The sequence below is a fragment of the Gymnodraco acuticeps genome, unplaced genomic scaffold, assembly GCF_902827175.1.
Source record: "Gymnodraco acuticeps unplaced genomic scaffold, fGymAcu1.1, whole genome shotgun sequence".
Classification (NCBI taxonomy): Eukaryota; Metazoa; Chordata; class Actinopteri; order Perciformes; family Bathydraconidae; genus Gymnodraco; species Gymnodraco acuticeps.
In genome coordinates, this window is record NW_022991180.1 from 1677159 (window position 1) to 1697158 (window position 20000).

A 20000-nucleotide genomic window follows, 5' to 3' on the forward strand; every position below is an offset into this window, starting at 1 on the left:
GATCACCGCCAGAGAGCAACGGAGCCTGAAGACACGCTGGGCCGGAGGGGAGAGAAAGACACTGTGTGTTTGTGTGTATCAGTATGTAATAGTGAGAGTGTGAGAGTTTGTGTTTGTGCGAGCTCGAAGCAACATCATGGCCCACTTAACCCCATCTTGACACCCTCTCTCCTTTCCTTTCGTCTATTTTTTTGCCATCCTCCTCGCCTCCTTCCCTCGTACAACTCTTCTCATTCCCATTCCTCCTCTCCCTCCTTGTCTCTCTTCTCCCTCCTTGTCTCTCTTCTCCCTGCCTTATTCTCCCCACTCTTCCTCCTCTGCTTCTTAATCTTGTTCCCCCTTTTCTTTCTCCTTTTGCAATCATCCCCATATTTTATTAAGCATTCACTTCCTTCCTGCTTAACTTGCTCCCTTCCTATTCCTCCTCCTCGCTGCTCATCTGCAATCCTTTAAGATTGTTCCCATTCTCCCCATCCACACGATACTTTGCGTTCTCCTCCCCTCCGATCATCTACCTCTTGTTCTTTTACTCATCGTATCCTTTATATATCGCTATAGCAGCATTCTGTCCTCAGCAGGAGATCTCACACAGACTGCTGAAAGAATGGTGGAGAAAACACATTTTATTTCCCCAAAGATATAGGCAACTGAGCAAAATCGCAAGCTGTGTTAAGGAACAGCAGTGCCTCATATATCAGCGCCTTGTAACTAGGGCTGCTCAATTAATCATATTTTAATCGCAATTACGATTATGGCTGGCAACGATTACGAAAACAACGTAATCGAAATAAAACGATTATTATTTTTTAATTATTATTTTTTCTTTTCAAATTTTTTTTTTTTTAATTGGTTTTTCAGTTGAATTATACTTAAAGTTCAGGGTAATCAACTGTTAAAAACATATTGTTCACATTATTTTTCTCCAATAAATTCACGTTTTCAAAGTAAATGGATAATCGTTTTTAATAATCCTGATATCAATTATTGACCCAAATAATCGAGATTATGATTTTTGCCATAATCGAGCAGCCCTACTTGTGACTATAAATACATCACTTGACATAAGTAAGGCATGTTATTAAATTGTTAAGCATACACTAGGCCGTCAGCTGATCTTAAACTCACCTTTGTGATGGTAAATGCAGAGTCAAAGAGGTGAAAACGCAGTTACACTAGAAGTATGAAGAAACTTTAATGTAAGACCAAAGATTTTCTTTGACTACAGAAACGTCTTAATCGAGCAGTCCTCATTCATTCCCCTCATCATCAACAATTGAAAAACAAAATCCAAAATGCTCCTCTCTTTGTCCTGAGAAAAATTGACATTACCACTTATTTGGCTGGACTTAATCCCCTCCATAGGTCATACATATGTCAGACTTGCAATACACTGCCTGTCTTTTAACCTTTCTACTACATACTTCAACTTTACAGACGTTTAAAAAATAAAATAAACGCAACACTTTATATTGCTTTCAGCACAAGGTCACAAAAGCAGATCTTCTTATCTTTTAAATAAGAGTTAAGTTAAGTGTTTGGGCTGTGTGATTATTTCTCAGTACTGAGGAGTAATAGCCTTCTCCTAAGCACTGTTAGCATAACGTGGCTTAGCTAGTGAGTTATTCAAGGTTGTCTTTCCCTAAATAGTAACTGGATCCAGATATTTGAATTAGCTCTTTAGCTAATTCCATCCCTGCCGTCTGATCACAGGCCGGTCAAAGGTCAGGGATTCCTCTGGAAGCCGTGTGGGGGGGGGGGGGGAAAGGATAACCTGGTGACCTTTTTCAGGCCTGCTGCCATTGCAGTCCAAACTGGATAAGCAGCAGAAACGGTGGGATGGATGGTAAATCCATCCCTGTGCATGAGATTACTGACAGCTACCGAGGCCAGATTAGCGCTGCCATAAATCGCGGAGTTCCCCGGGTCATCCCCAGGTCATCCCCAGGTCACACGGATGTGGAGGGTTTAGAACCAGAGCACTGCAAAGTAGACTCAACATGTAGCTGCAAGCAAGAGATCTGATTGGTTCAACTGGCCTCCCACCTCCACTACAGTTTACATTGTGTCTGAGTTTTATAACGCACACCATGAGGCATGTCCTTAGGATTTCTAAGAAAGCACATGATCAAGAAATATAGAAAGCGTGCAACCGCTTGCAGTACTCACAACTGATTCAGCTGGTTTCTTTTTTATTTTGTAAAAATCACCGTGACATCACTTTCTTTGGGAATCTTTTCAGAGTTAAATGTTAAAGCATTGAATTATAGAAATCAGCAATTTCTGCTAAAACCTGTCATTCAAATACAAATTATTATCACATCATTTTCTAAATTGAGATTATGATTAGATTGCATTACCATTACTATAAAAAACGGTTCCAAACAAACAATTGACAAGCCTCCTTATCAATTCAATTCAATTCAAAACCTTTATTTATCCAGGTCAAATCCCATTGAGATCAATGATCTCTTTTTCAAGGGAGACCTGCAGCAGTAGGTTCCACAAGAAGACATAAAAACATAAACAACAAAAGGACATCATACAGCAAAATGTACAGGGATTACAATTTACATATCTAACCACATGTACAGGTACCAACAGCAACTGATTTTGTAGCATCCAACCGAGCTTTAAAGACATGTAGTGGTACTAGCTTGGTAATTTTCCATTATTTTTGTTAGTGGAGATGCACATCTAAAAGCTTTCTTCCCTAAGACAGTCCTAGCACTTGGCACATTTAATAAAACCACAGCATGCGATCTCAGGCAATAAGTACTTTCGATTCGACGAGAGATCAGGGAGCAGATATAAGATGGTAGTTTATCCAACATGGCTTTGTAAATGAAAAAGTACCAGTGACTGAGCCTCCGTACAGTAAGTGATGGCAAAACCGCCTTGGTATACAGGGTACAGTGATGCGTAAGTGCTTTACAATTTGTCTCAGTGCACTGTGATACGCAGCATCTAACTTGACCAGGCAATTGGCAGGTGCATTCATATATAACAAATCACCATAGTCCAGCACAGGTAAAAAGGTCACAGTGACTAGCCTTTTCCTGGCCTCAAGCGAGAAACAGGACTCATTTCTGAAAAAGAAACCTAGCCTAACCCTCAGCTTTTTAAGCAGGTTATTTACATGAAATGTAAAAGTGAGACAGTCATCAAGCCAGATACCCAGGTATTTGTAACAGGTAACCACTTCAAGTTGTATTCCTTGCGTAGTTACAATATCCAAAGCAGTCTCTGGTGTATTTTTAGCTTTAAAAGAGCATTACCTTGGTTTATCCACATTTAAAAGAAGCTTAAGCTCAGAGAGCTGAGTCTGAATAATGTTAAAAACAGCCTGTAATTTAACAACAGCCTCGTTAATCGAGGGACCTGCACAGTACATCACGGTATCGTCCGCATACAAATGTAAGGTTGCTCCTTCGACATTTTCACCTAAACTATTAATATAGATAGAGAATAATAGCGGACCTAAAACTGAACCTTGTGGTACACCATTAGTGATGTTTAACCACTCAGATGACAGCCCATCAAAGTGAACACATTGGGACCTTTCAGAGAGGTAGTTCACAAACCACCCCACTGCATGGCTGGATATGCCAATACTTTTGCAAAATGAACTCAATTATGCAGGCCATCTTGCATGGTATGTTGAAATCAAAAGTGATTCCTACATTTAACCAACCCTGTGGCGAGTAAACAAGGATCCCCAATAAGCTTCACATATGGTTTTCCAGGGTAACACCACTGACAAGGTTCAGTGCCTGAGACCAAAAACTTAAGCCGACACACACACACACACACACACACACACCTGCGATGCTTCCTTTCCTCATCCATTAATTGAAGGTGAGAAATAATTTCATTATCCTCTGGAAGAATAATCTGCTCTCTACTCCTGATCCCTTAATTTCCTACAGTGCACCTCGACCTGGGAGGCACGCATTCACACAAACAGGCCCCACATACTTATCACACCTGCATGCACGCGCACACACACACACCACACACACACACACACACACACACACACACACACACACCACACACACACACACACACACACACACACACACACACACATAGTTCCTATCACCCTGGGCTGTTAATGTCATTGGAGTTGGGGATTAACCATCAGATTCACATATGCTTTACAGAGCTTTATTACTTAAAGCTGTCTCTCACACACACATGTTCACACACTCACGCAAATGAACACACAGGCACATAACTTTGTATTAAAGAAAGTGAACGTGGGAGTATGGGCAGCAGCAGTGAGTTTACAGGACAGGAACAGGCCATGGTGTGAGGCACCTGTTAGGAATGTACATTATTGCACTGACAATTTTTTTTTTATGCCAGATTGCCTTGAATCATCTTGGTTCAACACTTACATAAACCCCATAGGAATGCTTAGACCACCTGAACAAAGAAAACATCCTTCTTTTGTATATAAGGAGAAATGCTTCATCCAAATTCCTCTTTGAGACCTTCCCCTTTAGCTTCAGGGATGGGGGCCACTCCAACAGCCAATTATATGCCACTCGTGACTTGTGCACATCATACAAAATCAACAGCAGAGTGAAAAGCATAGAAAATGCAGTGTGGGGGACCGTCCTTTTCCTGCTTGTGTTGCTGAGTGGCAGATCTCCCCCGGTTTAATGTTGCATTACCACCCTCTACTGTTCATCTGCCCAAGATGTGCCGGGTGGCCCCTGATGTCAAGTGTCATGGTGGAACATGTGTGGAAACAGGGGGGAGGGGCTAAACTGTCATTTCCCAGGGCAAAGGTGTGCGGTGGGACCCCCATTACATTTCATGTGAACACACAATCACAAGGGGAGGGGGCAAAGTTAAGGGGGGAAGGGGAGACATTTAGGATGGAGCTATAGACACTCGTACACCTATCCTGGAGGATTAAACAGATTGAGGTTGCTTTAGTGTCCATTCTCTGTCCTGCAGCTGAGCAGCTTTTAATGATTTGTTCCTGACTGCCGTGTGAATACTGGAATGCAATTACTGATTGTCATTCATCAGGGAAACACTGAGGCTTTGCTCTGTGCCTAACCCCAGTCAATCCAAATTCTACTTAAATTGAATAGAGTCAATAACCTATAAAACATTTTGAATAAGGGTAATATGTGGTGTTGTACTTTTGTACTTCAACTTGCTAATAATGAAGTGTTTTCAAATCCATCGCTCCTGTTTAAGAAACACTTTACAAAAACGACTATTCTGATCTCTTTCAGGAAATGACTTGGCCATTTACTGTATAAATGTAACCTTGCATTTTGACCCATTATGAATGATTTTTTCGATCGAAAAGGCTTAGGAGTTTATAGAGAGATAGACAATAAGTCATGGTTGAATATGTTCTCATAATATAGAATATATCCAGCCTTGTCCTTCAAAGACCTAATTTAAAAATAACACAAATCCAGATACTATTTGAAACCTCAACTTATATGTATGTATATATTGTGTTGTGCACATCAACAAACAACACATTTTGAGATATTTTCTACTATTTCTCTATATTTTATATAACGTGTCTGTTCTCACCGAAGTGGCAGATGACAGTATGAAGTTTTCTAGCTGTGTGACAAGCGCCTGGCTGAAGGGGAATAACAGATGAAATTTAAAACGTCACCTTATTTAAGCCTTACGTGTCTTGACACTCTCTATACACACTGTGTGTGTGTGTGTGTGTGTGTGTGTGTGTGTGTGTGTGTGTGTGTGTGTGTGTGTGTGTGTGTGTGTGTGTGTGTGTGTGTGTGTGTGTGTGTGTGTGTGTGTGTGTGTGTGTGTGTGTGTGTGTGTGTGTGTGTGTGTGTGGTGTGTGTGTGCGTGTGTGCGTGTGTGCGTGTGTGCGTGGTGTGCGTGTGTGCGCGCAGTCAGGCCAAGACGTAGAAAGCGTGTTTTTTTTTCTAATGGGGAAAAGGAATATTTGGACATTTTATCAATAGGCATTATTAAATCCTGCTTGCTTGAGCTAATCTTGGCGGACCGGAGCGAAGGGGAAAGAGAGAGAGCGAGAGAGATGGAGGGTGAGAGTGATAGACTCAGAGAGGGAGAGTGAGAGAGCAGTGATGTCTGCCCCATGAGGTGAAGAGAGACCGTCTGTAAGCCGCTTATTATATCGACTACCACCTTTTCTCCCTCCTCCTCCTCCTCCTCCTCCTCCCACCCTCCCGCCTTCCCAGTTTTCTCTCGTTACCTCGCTCATTTTCTATCTGTGTCTCCCTCGCTTGGCTTTCTCCAACTCATTCTCTATCCCTTCATTCTCTTTTCTCAACAACTCGTTCATATAAACACATGCATATGTACACACACAAACACACACAGACAGCGCCAACCTTCTTGTTCAAAGCCAGAAGCGAAAAAGCTGAAGTTTTATTCAAATGAATGTTTACTTCTTCTTCTGCCAACGTGTGTGTTTGTTTGTGTGAATGTGTGTTGAGAGACGAGGAAAATAGCAGCAAGTGTGTGTGCGTCAGTGTGTGTTACATGCACGGCAGGAGGAGAAGGGCTGACGGTAGGTGATAAGCCAGACAGGCCTGCACGCTGTGATTATCACCCACCGGACCCCCTGTCACACACACACACACACACACACACACACACACACACACACACACACACACACACACACACACACTTGCATACACAGTGCCCAATGAGAGAGTGTGTTGCAAGGATTTAGGATAGACAGACGCACAGACAGAGAAGCCTTGGATCACAGGCAAGGTGGAAACCACAAGAGAAGCAAATGAACACAGACTGGAAAACACAATGCATCCAATTATGTTTCACTGAACACTCATTGTTTTTATATCAATATTGAGGCGTTCTGATGTTGAGACACTGGAATCAAAGCGCTTTGTCACATTATTGACGCTGTAAATGCCTGCAAATAAAGATCTGTCGCTAAAATGGATAAACATCAGTTAGTAACTGAGTCTCTAACTCTCCGTTGGTCTCTTGTTTTCCTTTAGGTGTGTGGCCGTCTGAAGAGGTGATGGCTCATTACTGTCTGCAGAAACGCCACATGTTCAAGTGAGTAATTATTTTTCTGAAACCTTTCTTTCACCAAGAAAACAAGCTGTGTATTTAAGCACATCAGTAAAGCAGCATTGATGTTTTTGAAGTTGTAATAAAGTTTGGAAAGTCAGGGTCCATTGTTATTTCAATTCAGATAGTTATGACAATAAAATCATTTCCGCTCAAATAAAGAACTACTATTGCATTTTAAACAAATGATACAAATCAGTAAGAGGGCCGTATATTCTTCCTGCGCCAACATATTGAAAGCATTGCAGTTGTTGTGATGGCAGAAGGTGGAAAGGCTCCCCCTAATTTAAATGTGACTGGGCCCCGGTGTAAATGCTAGGTGTCATTCTGAGCCTCTCCATGCCTCGCTGTGTTGTCCTGCGTTGCTCTTTCCCCGGCTCTCGGCTGCTGAGCGCTGGCCTGCCCTGCGGCACGCGGCTGAAAAGCACCCAGGCACCTTTGATTTCCACTCAAGGTGGAACGTCACCCTTTGATTTCCTGTTTTAACATTCAAGAGGCGGGAGACGAGGAAGAGAGGGGTATTGATCAGAGCAACGTAGTGAAGGTCAGCAGGGGAGGGAGGAAGGCAGGGAGGGATGAAAGAGGACAGGGGGAGAGATGGAGGGGAAGGGGAGATGAAAGGAGGAATAGGATGGAGAGAGGGGTTGAATGAGCATGCAAGCTACAGGACTGTGTTGGTGTGTGTGTGTGTGTGTGTGTGTGTGTGTGTGTGTGTGTGTGTGTGTGTGTGTTTCCTCAGATTCCCGCTGGTTGAGCTTGTGCTTCTCAATGTTCAGTATTCAGCTTTCAGGTTGATGGTTGAATTGATATTTCTTACCCTGCTGTTTTTACTGTATGTGTATGTGTTGGCATGATACCATACGCGTGTGTGAGTGTGTGTATGTGCATCTACTGTACTGTATTTGTGAGCGTGTGTGTGTGTATGTGCATCTACTGTACTGTATTTGTGAGCATGTGTGTGTGTGTGTGAGCATGTGTGTGCGTGTGCTAAACTGCTAGGTGTGGATGTTTTGAGGTGAATCTCTCTTTACTCTCTCCCTATCTGTCTTTCAGGGGCGCAGTGTGTGAGTTAGGAGGAGGTATGACTTGCCTTGCTGGGCTCATGGTAAGACACACACACACACACACACACACACACACACACACACACACACACACACACACACACACACACACACACACACAGAGTTATACAAATATCTGGCTTGGCTTCCTTCATGAAATTGACCCTCTTCAGTCAATACAGAAACAGCATGGGCACACAGTATCCATACCTATTCATAAACATATCATTTACTTCTTGTGTGTGTTTTTGTACCTTCATAAGTGTATTTGTGCACTCTTTAGACACTCGAAATTAACAGAAGCCTGTATGTTTAATGTTCCTTCTTAACCACATTACACATGTTCCTTTATTAGCACTCTACTTGTTAACACCTAAAATGCTAGGTGTGTATATCCTTGATCCATTTGATCATATACAAAACAGATTCTCACAAAAACCCTGCATGGAGGTGCATTTTGAAGCATCTTTTCACACTACCTGTTATCTGTTTACCAACTTGTTTTTGTGATTGATGGCAAATTATTGTTAACATGCCATAAAAACGGGCAAAAAGCTCTTCAAACATTGCATCATTTACTCAGAAGGTTTATATTGTCAAAATAAAAATAATTAAAACAACCTTGTTTGGACATGAAGCCAGTTGTTCAGATTAACAGTATCATTTAAAAATGATTATAAGAAGTTTGGTTCATTATGTTTATCCACATGATCACACCTGTGTAGTGACTCCTGGCTGTACCAACTAGATTGGGTCTTAAAAGCTGTCCTGTATTGACTCAGCCCACGCACACTGACACTCAGATATACCGCAGTCTGTCAGCCATAGGGTTTATTAGCCAGGGTCTTAAGGGCCCCTCCACATAGCAGGCGTCAGTGTCCCATCGATCTGCTAGATGCCATTCTGTGAGTGTGTGAGTGTGTGAGTGTGAGAAAGCCTGTTTTTTATCTCCTGGCAGTCAATACACCATGTTTTGACATTGGTGGCTTGAGATGGAATCCTTCCTTCACACCTCTCCTTCTCCTCATCCGTCACTGACACCACACATTACTTATTATTATTAACAGCTTATTTATTCATTATTTATTTAGTTGTTGCATATTTCGCACCCTGCCTTTTTGTTTTTATTGACCTTTCTACCTCACCCTTGTGTTTCTGTTCTGTGCCATTTGCAGACCTTTGTTTTAATTCTTCTTTCCTTAATTAGACATTCCTCCATCATGCTTCTGGTAAACTGCACTCTAGGTTTCAGATCATATTTTAGTTATTCCCCATCTTCATGCCTTAGATGTAAAACAACCCATCACAGGAAGTATCCATGTATAGGACCTTTTCACATACATTTAGATTAAGATAGGACTTTCTGGCCTTAAGCCCAAAATCCAGAAATCCTTTATTCGTTATTTGAATATTCGCAGTGGGGAAACGTACAGTGTTACAACAGCAAAGTACAGTTAATAAAAATAACAACAAAGTACACATCCATGGTTAGAGAAATAAGTAGCAGCATTATAAAAAAGCAAGTGAACATATAAAGGAATTATAAAGTAGTGTTCTAATTGTTCAAGTACTTTTACTTATTGATTTATCAAATGTGTGCTGCTTTTTTTTAAAAATATTTAAATTTATTTTCAACAATTTTGAGGTTTTTTCTGTACTTTTGAGTAATTTATAACTTTACATACTTTAAGTACATTTTCATGATCATACTTAATAATAATTTTTTCTAAAGTACCATTGTCAATGCAGTTATTTTACTTTTAATTGTGTTTTTTTTTTGTTGTCAATTTGTTAAGTTAAGTACTCTCTCCACCTTTGGATAGAGTGTGTGTGTGTGTGTGTGTGTGTGTGTGTGTGTGTGTGTGTGTGTGTGTGTGTGTGTGTGTGTGTGTGTGTGTGTGTGTGTGTGTGTGTGTGTGTGTGGTGTGTGTGTGTGTGTGTGTGGTGTGTGTGTGTGTGTGTGTGTGTGTGTGTGTGTGTGTGTGTGTGTGTGTGTGTGTGTGTGTGTGTGTGTGTGTGTGTGTGTGTGTGTGTGTGTGTGTGTGTGTGTGTGTGTGTGTGTGACAGCGTCAGCGTCAGGCTCCTGATCTTTCAGCTGAATGCTCGGGTTCAGCCCTGAAGTCTCCTCCTCTATTTGAGCAGATGGTGGGACGCACAGCACTCAGTGACCCCCTCACACACCCTGCAGGGCCTTAACATGTGTGTGTGTGTTCATGTGTGTCAACGCATGCATGTGTGTGTTCTGTTTCATTTTAGACATTTTAATACACTTGGTTCATCATGTATGCCATTGAAGCAGCCATTTAGATGTGTGTGCATACCAACACAATAGCTACTTGCACTTACACCCTCCCATGCACACACACACTCCTTAACAGAAATTGACAGCCTGACACACACTTTCTGATATGAAAAAAAAGCATCTGCAAAGAAAGGGGAATGTGAAATGATGAGGTTATAGTAAAGCACACACCTCTCTATCTATATCTCCCTCACACGGCGCAGCACAAAGCTTTCCATCCATCCTACCGTCTCGCTGCCTCTCCCTCTCTTTCTCTTCGCCTCTCACACACTGCGCCGCAAAGTTATATGAAGGGCATCAGGCAGGCCCGGCGAGCCGAGTGCAGAGTGACAGCGGCGAACGGAGTGATGGCTCGGCCCGATAAACACCCAGCGTCAAATGAAAAGGCTCTGCGCTTGCCATCATCCCCTGTCACAATGCAATTACTGAACAGAGTGATAGCAAGATAGCAGCCCCCACCGCTAGCCACAATGATAAAAGTATTGACTGATTTGATTGAATGATTAAAATAATGCAGACATAAAAATGGGGTGAAGATAGAGAGGAAAATGGCAGGGAGGAGAGGGAGCAATAGAGAGAGGGTGGGGCGGGCCGCGCTGCCAGGAGTGAAGCTTTGTAGATATGGTTATGTCATTATTGTGTGTGTGTTCAGATGTTTGCTTCATCTAAGGGTGCTTTTGGTTTGGTTCTTTTGTTCTGTGTTGTTTCATTTCTCTGTGTTTCCTGTCTCTCAGGTTGCCATTTGTGCTGACGTGAAGGAAGTACTGCTATCAGATGGGAACGAGAAGTCCATTCAGAGTATCCTTTCATCATCCGCTCCCCCTCTTTCTTTTCTCTCTATCTGTGCCTCATTCCCTAAAGCTCACATTTATTTAGAAAAACGTCTTTTTTATTGAGCTTTCAATTAGATGTTGGGCATTCCTGTACACAAAAAACACACATGGATTCAAATATAGAGGCATGCAGTTTTATCTCGCTGTGGTAACATCAATTTCATATGTGATTTTGTAATGTTCAATCTTACATCTGATATCACATGTGTAACAATATAACATGATAAATTGATACAAACAACGTGGGGGGAAAAAACACAGATTCAGGCACATGTGGTTTTTGGACATCCCAAATAAATATAACTCAACCTACCTTATACATGTGCAGTGTAAGATTTGATGTGTTAAAAGTTGAATTCCAATTAGGTTTTTTCATTTTGTAAAATGCACGCCTTTGTCGCAAACTTCCTCCCTCGAGTTTCAACAAAAACGAAACATAATTACATCTGTGATGGTACGATTTCTTTCATGATTCTTGCAGACTCCATTAGTTGAGCTAGGTGTACCTAATGAATTGGAAACTGAGTGTGTATTTATACCAACAGCATAATTGCAACCCCTTAAGTCGTAATAGACGTGCTTAATCAGTCATTAATGATTGATCCAGTGTTTATTGTCTATCACGCCATTATTATTGCTATTCAATTCTGCTAATATTTGACTCCCTTCTAAACTTGATACGATGAATTTGTCTGTCTCTCTAAGACAGTATCATAAACAAAAAGTAGAGACAATGTCACGTAACCTTGGCGTTTCATCCTTGAATTTAGAGATGTGGTTGTGTTGAAAGAAGAATAGCCACCTCTTTTATTTTGTAGGCAAAAGCAGCAGATGGGGCACCCACGGTGACAAATACCCAGCACCAGCGCTCAATGTGGCATCTACCAATCCCAGCTGCCCACTATGCCATGTTAAGAGCACAGTAATTGCCATCCTGTCAGATTTTAGTTTGAGACTTCATCTAATGCTGAGGCTAGGGGAAGGGCTTGATGAGTGTTTTAGAAACAGGAACAAAGTTTGTTTAAAATGTTTTGTGTGGTTAAGGTTTAGGCCTATAATTAAGTTTTTAGGACAATCTTGAGGTGAGATTTTGGCCAACGTTTGTTTTTCGAGTGTGTTATTGATCAATTCTGTCAGCATGTTAACCATCTTGCTCTTCTTTTCTACCCAATGTTCACTTTGTTCGCCTCTTGTTTTCCCGTCTTATTTCATTATTCTTCTCCCTTTTCTTCTATACTCGTAGATCTTGCTTTATTCACTAAACAACTTAACAGATAAGAAAGAAAAAGCTCTGATTTGTTTCATTTTTTCATAAAAGGAGGAAATATAAATATACATATCTTCCCAATTGACCAACATGGCACTTCCATATTCAGCTCTGCTTTCAATATCTCTTTCTCTTCCGGCTAAAATGCTGCTTTACTGATCACAATAAGACCAAACAATAACATTATGGTGCTTATAAAACACATACACACTCGCATATACACACTTGGGCATGCAAACAATATACCATTGACCGAGTGCTTTGTTTCACAGAACAAACACACACAGAGAATTGTAAGTGAAATCATAGCGAGAATGGATCGAACACACACAGAAAGAGACGGTGAGCGTTGAGAAAGAAACAATAATTTGTTCTGGGCTCAGCCAAATGTTCCCATTCACACACACTGCAGACACTGTGTGGCGTTTCCTCTCGCTGAGGAAGCTGTTGGTCGGAGCCTTGTGTTAATGCCCACTGTTTGTCTCACATGGCCTTATTGTGCGGGCCAGTATTACAATAGAAAGAGATAGGGGGTCGTGATATGGCTCGGTTTTTATACAGGGAAATAGATGAGGAGATATGTGGGAATAGAAGTTGTGAATGGAACACATTTAGATATATCCAGTGAAAACATTGTTTTCCTTTAAGAGTTGTTGACCTCATTTATAGTGCACACACACACACACACACATACACACACACACACACACACACACACACACACACACACACACACACACACACACACACACACACACACACACACACACCATAGAGAGGCAATTTCTGTGACCTTGAATACTCATGTTGGAAATCAATTGAAATGTTCCATTAAGAATGATTGATGCATGTCATTGGCTGCAACTTTTCTACTTCAAGTGATGGGAGCAAATATTAATGTTCGATAATACTCAAATCTCTCTCTCTTTCACCTTTTCCTCTTTATTTCTTTGTGTGTGTGTGTGTGTGTGTGTGTGTGTGTGTGTGTGTGTGTGTGTGTGTGTGTGTGTGTGTGTGTGTGTGTGTGTGTGTGTGTGTGTGTGTGTGTGTGTGTGTGTGTGTGTGTGTGTGTGTGTGTGTGTGTGTGTGTGTGTGTGTGTGTGTGTGTGTGTGTGTGTGTGTGTGTGTGTGTGTGTGTGCGCGTGCGTGCGCACTGACCTCTTCTCAGTGGTGTGCTGGTGATGAGATTACAGTAAGCTGCTCTGCTCTTCGCCCTGTCATCCCTATGCATAATACACTGATGCACAGGTGTCCAGTGTGTGTTGTGCGTCAGGCTTGTATATATGTGCTAACCTACATATTATTGTGTATCTGTGTCTTGGAGGCCTCCTTGATTTGTGATCTGCTCTCCAGCTATCAATCCATCAACTTATCACGGTTTCCCGCCCTCTCTCTCTCTTCCTCTCTGTCTTTGTCGATTGGATTTGTCTCAGCTCTTTGCAGGCTTTAAAGACAAGGAAATCCTAATTGAATTGCTTTGCAACTCCACAAGCCAGTGTATTACTAGACAACTTGACATCAATCGCCCTGCCTTTGTGTGCGTTCATTTGCGCGTACGTGTTTGTGTGCGAGAGGGCCGGTGTGAGTTTGTGTGTCTGTGGTTAAAAGCTTTCCCATTGATCCAGCTCCAGGCTGCTGTGATCTCGCTCTCTATCCCTGAAGATCATCTCTGCTCACTCACGCTGTCTCTCTCTATGTCGGCGGCTACCATATGTGTTTTCACCCAAAGAGGGTCTTGATGTAGCTCTATGACTCACAGGACATTACAATAATCCTAAAGCAGATCTAATCTGATGGGAAAATCTGCAGTTTGAATCTCCTGATTAATAAATCACATGTCTTTCCCTCGATCTTAAGATCCCTTTTATATGTGGCATACATTTAGATATGCAACACACTTAATTCAACTAGAAAAACATGTATTAAACACACACTGCATGTGTAGAATTGTATGTTGTGTGACATGTTTCAAAAATATTTAAGTGGCTAAGCATTTTATCTTGAGCTTTATCTTTATCTTAAGCTTTAAAGGTGGGGTATGTAATTTTGGAGAAACCAGCTCGAGTGCGCTAGAATTTGAAAATACACAACCCGGAAAACATCTGCCCCTTCCTTCAGACATCCTTACAGAGTCCCTCCTCCAACACACACGAACGCGCACATGACCAATGAGGGCACGAGATAAGTTTGTGCACAGATGGAAGGCTGACAGGCAGGTAGGCCATCCAGGTACTTTAGCCGGGCCGGCTCAGATGATTGGTCGTGCTTTTTACAGCGCCACGGCTTCCACAGATTTGTTATGTATTTATTGTCAAAGCATTTAATTTATTCATTGCTATCGGGATGTTAAGAGCATTCCATGGAATATAACAAAAAGTGTTTCTGAAGTGAATTACCTACCCCACCTTTAAGGCAATCCCACTTAAGATGTATGTATGTGTTGATCATGGATCTAAACACACAGGAAATCCTCAAATGTACACATGGTGGCTTTGAATAGGATTCCACGAGAAGTCCTAATTTAGAGTATTCTAGACATTATCTACTGTAAACATAGTTGGCAGAGTGTACTGCATGCAAAAAGTACAAGAGGAGATCTTTGAAACATGTGTTTACTGCTGAGGATGAAATGTGTGTGTCTCTGTGATGAATCCTTGACCGTGGCATGTCAGATGTACGAAAGCTGGCCGAGAGAAACAGACAAACTGGAAAGTTTGGATCTACTCAGGTTTCTTCCAGGTGAGAATATTTGATCAGCTCTTTATATTTCTTAAAAAGTGACATTTAAAATATATAATGTGCAATGCCTTCGTCTGTGAGTATCTGTAAGTGATGGTTTTGGACCAACACATCTTCATAACATGGTATCATAGAATTTCCTCGCATTAATTCTTTGAACCCTTAACAGTAAAGCCAATCAAATCAAGTCAGTTTTGGGATTTTTCGACTTTCATGTCTCAAAATTAGAAAAATGTACAAAAAAGAGGTAAGAGATTTTATTATCTTCGTATCTTTCTTAAATGGTTTTGTTTCATCAAGTTCGATTAATAAACCTAATCATCACACTAACATCAGGTCTTTTATCTTTAAGGTTTTAAGGTGGATTTAAGTTTGGAAAATGAACAACAAAAGATCAACCCGTGTTAGCTACACACGGACTCATGCATGCAAACACTTACACCTCATATTTAAGGAAAGGCTGAACCGTATATAATTGTCGTCCCTGTCATAATGAAAATGCATTTTACCATTGACTGGCTGTTTCGCCTCCCTACCTCTTCCCTCTTACTCGCTCACTCCGTCTCTCCCTCCTGGGCATATATTTACATGAGTGGAAGATGGAGTGAAAAAGTAAACGTATAATTAGGCTACATTACTTTGATTGTTTTCTTTTCAGATTATGCCTGCTGTCATCGCCGCACCACAAGAGAGGGCGAAGGGCACGATGTGATTGGACAAGGGGAGGGAGGGGGAGGGACATTTTGCGTGATTGTGTGTGTACATGCATGCGAATGTCTGTGTGTGTTGGGACCCCCTGCCGTGAATTGAGATTGTGTTTCTAGCGGGGCCTAATGTTTTGTTTACTGAGTGTTAATAATGCCTAATTAATAATCCCCCTCTCTGCCTAACAGTCTGAGAGAGAGGGGGAACAAGAGATGGAGGAGAAAGCTTTGAACAGTGTGCAGTATCAGCACCCTTACACTGTCTGGAAGAGAGAAATTATAGCCAAAGAAAATCACAATGCCCCACTGGTGATCTTATACACAAAGTAAACTTCAATGTTATTTGGCACTGAACCGAAGATGACCAAGTGGCAGGTTTTCTGACCAGCGTGAGTGGTGAATAACTTAGAAGGACCTTCATGAAATACAGACAGGGAGACAACAATCTGACCATTGTCACTGGTGGACAAAGACAACCCAGACAAGACACACAGTGCAGTTCTACTGACGAACAACAAGTAGAGACAGAGCAACACTTCCTGCTCAAATAGCAAGAGATTGACTCACTCTCTACCAAAACGCCAAATCACAATTTAATGTTTAGTTGAGGGAAGAACTGACAACATAAAAGGGTCGGAGCTTAAAGAAATCCAACATAAGAACACATGAAACTGCGCCAAAACTGGCATCTATTTACATTTTATCGATTTTCTTTTATGTTTCTTATTATTCATGATTCACAATAGCTCATTCTATTATATCATTTACATGTTTTTTTATTTTGTTATTGCGTATACAGGATTGTACATATTTTTTAAAGTAATGTCAACCATTATTTTTGTAGTTTTTAAATTGCTAATCAATATATAATGAATACTTATACAGTTAATCCTGCATCGGTAATGACAGTAAGAAGAGGAAGAGAGAGGGCAGTGTGCGTGCTGAATAGCTAAATGAGTGTCCGTCTGTGTTTACATGATATAAATGTCAAGTGTCATGTCAGAAGCTGCCTCTCTTTACCTTTCAGATGACACGTATTCCCTCCCTGACACTTTCTCCAAGTCTCTACTGAAGCAGAAACTCAGTGGGTGTCAGGGAGAGCGGTGTCACGGTGTCGGGAAGACAGAAAAGAAGCGGTGGAAGAATAACTGCTGTCGCTCGCTGTGCAGTTTCACTATAACAGTTCCTTCTGTCTCCAGCTCTGCCAACACTCAACTTTGTTTCTGTGTTATGTGTGCCTACAGGGTGGTGAGGTGGGACTGCGAGTCAGACATTTCGGCACTAGAGGGTCACTTTGACATTGTCATGTGTGCAGACTGGTAGGTACACACACACACACAGACATTTATCCCAGTGTGTGCGCTCATGGCATTCATTTTCACTTTTGCATGACAGTTCTTGCATGGCCCCCCACCAGCGCCTGGACCTTTCCCTGCTTTGTTCACACACACACACACACACACACACACACACACACACACACACACACACACACACACACACACACACACACACACACACACACACACACACACACACTCACAACTCACTTACACACACACTCACAACTCACTTACACTCACACTCATACCCATATGCTCAGATGCCCGCCTGCCTCCATTTTACACCAAATTGCCTCGTTTTCATGCTTGGTGTCCCAGCAAATGGATGACTTAGGCAAATTGCAAATAATTGCGCCTTGACAAGGAAGGAGACACAGTAAGAGAAAGAAAGAGTCGAGGGCGGATGGAGGGAGGAGTAGAAATGGAGATGGAAATGGAGAGATAGAGCAACATAAACATAACAATTAGCCTATCGTTCATTGAAATGTAGATCTTGTGGCCAATTGAGAATAACGTCTTTATTATCGCTCAATTGTACCATGTGAGGCATGAATCTGGATATGTACTGTATTCCACATAACAGCATCCTTGGAAAAACATTAAGAAATGAAAGAATGATCTTTGAAAGCAAATCAGATTGTGCATTACTTCCCTGAAACATGATTCCCTACTTTTCTTTGTGTCAAATCGATGAAAAAGGATGGATTTAGCTACCTTGACTTGCAGACAGACACACACTGACAGTCAGTACACTCCTTCCGTTTGAGCAATATTAATACTTATTAATATGGTGAAAATGGTTGATTTGATGCCCAATTTGATATTCAGTTTATTAACCGTGCTTTGGGATAAGTCAATTGGTATCTTAATATATTTTATTATGGAAATCAAATATCCTTTTTTGACAAGTTTCTCCTTAACCATTACTTTTTGAGGGCAGGTATATAGTTCAGGTTACACTGCGGGAAAAACCGTAACATACAGTTTTTAACAGAACTTAATTTTCAGCATTTTTTAAGCAACCTTGCAGATTTTGTGTTTATTAAAGGGTCCCTGTTTTGCTCATTTTCAGGTTTATATTTGTATTTTGTGCTTCTCCTATGACATGTCTCCATGCTTTAATGTTCAAAAAGGTCTTTATTTTTCTCCTACTGCCTGTCTTTTCACCCTCTGTCTGAAACCAGAGCCCAGTCCGGAGAGAAACTCCCTCTGGAGGGAACCTTGGGATGTTAGTCTTGCAGAGCAATTACATGCACTAAAACATATATACTACACTACAGGGAAAGGGAAAACGCCCAAAAAGCATAATAGGGCCTGCTTAAAGAAATACTTCAGGTATGGTTCACACAGAACACAAATACAGATTTTCATTTAAGATGCTGATATCCAATGCGCCCATTAACCACCATGCACACTGACATAAGAAAATGCCTATAGAACACACACGCTGCAAAGATGGACATGCTGTTGGTTGACTCAAAAGTACTTCAGCTTCACAAACACCGAACAAATGTGGCTTGTGTACAGTATGTGTGTATCTATCTGCACAAGTGTGTGCACGTGTGCTAAGTGCAGCATTAGCAAACAGCGTTATCATTATTGTAATGTCACGGTCATTACAGGTAATAGTCAGGTACAGCACCCAGCGAGAGAAAGAGAGCCGGCAGCTAATAGAGGATATTTTACAGCGGACGAGTGTGTATTAACATGTGTGTGTGTGACAGATAAAAGCAGATAGTGTTAGAACAGAGTAAATTGTATGTGAATTTGTGATATCTCAGGGTTCTTAGATTTCACATTTTCTCAGCAGAGATGCATGCTTGTGCGGTGTGTGTGCTGCAAGATGTTTTTCTCTGTGGTGCCATTTCCCCCCCGTGTGTGTGAGTGAGTGACTGTGTGATAATTGCAGTGGTGGTGGTTGAAGAGTGATGGCTGACCGATTAACGGGCGCATCGTGGTGATGATCACCTGCGAAAAGGTCAACAACGCGGCTTCCACTCCGATTAATTATAGCTCCCACCGGTAGCAGCGGAACCACCGCTGAGAAGACAGGGGAGACGGAGAGAGGGGGGAGACGGAGAGGAGAGGAGTTTGGTGGAACATTGTGTATCAGCAGTCCATTATGTGCTTACTCCTTTGGATATCATGTGTATTTTTGAAGAGGAAGTATTATGCAAAAGATGTTGAAAAGTATTGGAGTGAATCTGGCGTTTGGAAATGTTTCTTAAGTGCTGTTAAAGTACTGCTCATCCTTCTCTGTGTGAAGTCTTAACAAGGTATAAATCATAGTAACTGCTTGACGTGGCTTTCTTTATATTAAATGTCAAGGGCAGCAACCGTACACTGCCAGTCACAGTAGCTGGAGATGAGAAATAGTTCTACACTTGGTAAATGACATCTGCCGAAAAAACCTCACCACCGACCTTCAGATCTATATGAATAAAGACGGTCTACCAATTTGTTACCAAAAAAATAAATAACCCACCACTGTCATTCTACAGAAACGCACGGTAAATAGTTCACCTTTCCATCGGAAATAAAAGAAATGCACAGGAAAAAAGGGAAAAGGAAGAATTACATTCAGCTATTAAAAAAATATTGTTTGCCAATTGTGACCTCACTTGGTCACACACACACACACACACACACACACAAACACACACACACACAC

At 41.5% G+C, this 20000-nt stretch overlaps 1 protein-coding gene across 3 annotated transcripts in view; it reads left to right on the forward strand.

Moving 5' to 3' along the window:
* The window catches only part of camkmt (calmodulin-lysine N-methyltransferase), a 102880-nt gene that overhangs the window by 62885 nt on the left and 19995 nt on the right, over positions 1–20000 (forward strand). For all 3 annotated transcript variants that reach the window (XM_034237940.1, XM_034237939.1, XM_034237938.1), the window contains 5 exons: positions 7002–7062; positions 8131–8182; positions 11178–11241; positions 15216–15282; positions 17231–17305. In XM_034237940.1, the coding sequence (XP_034093831.1) occupies positions 7002–7062; positions 8131–8182; positions 11178–11241; positions 15216–15282; positions 17231–17305 (319 nt within the window). The remainder of the gene's footprint in view (positions 1–7001; positions 7063–8130; positions 8183–11177; positions 11242–15215; positions 15283–17230; positions 17306–20000) is intronic.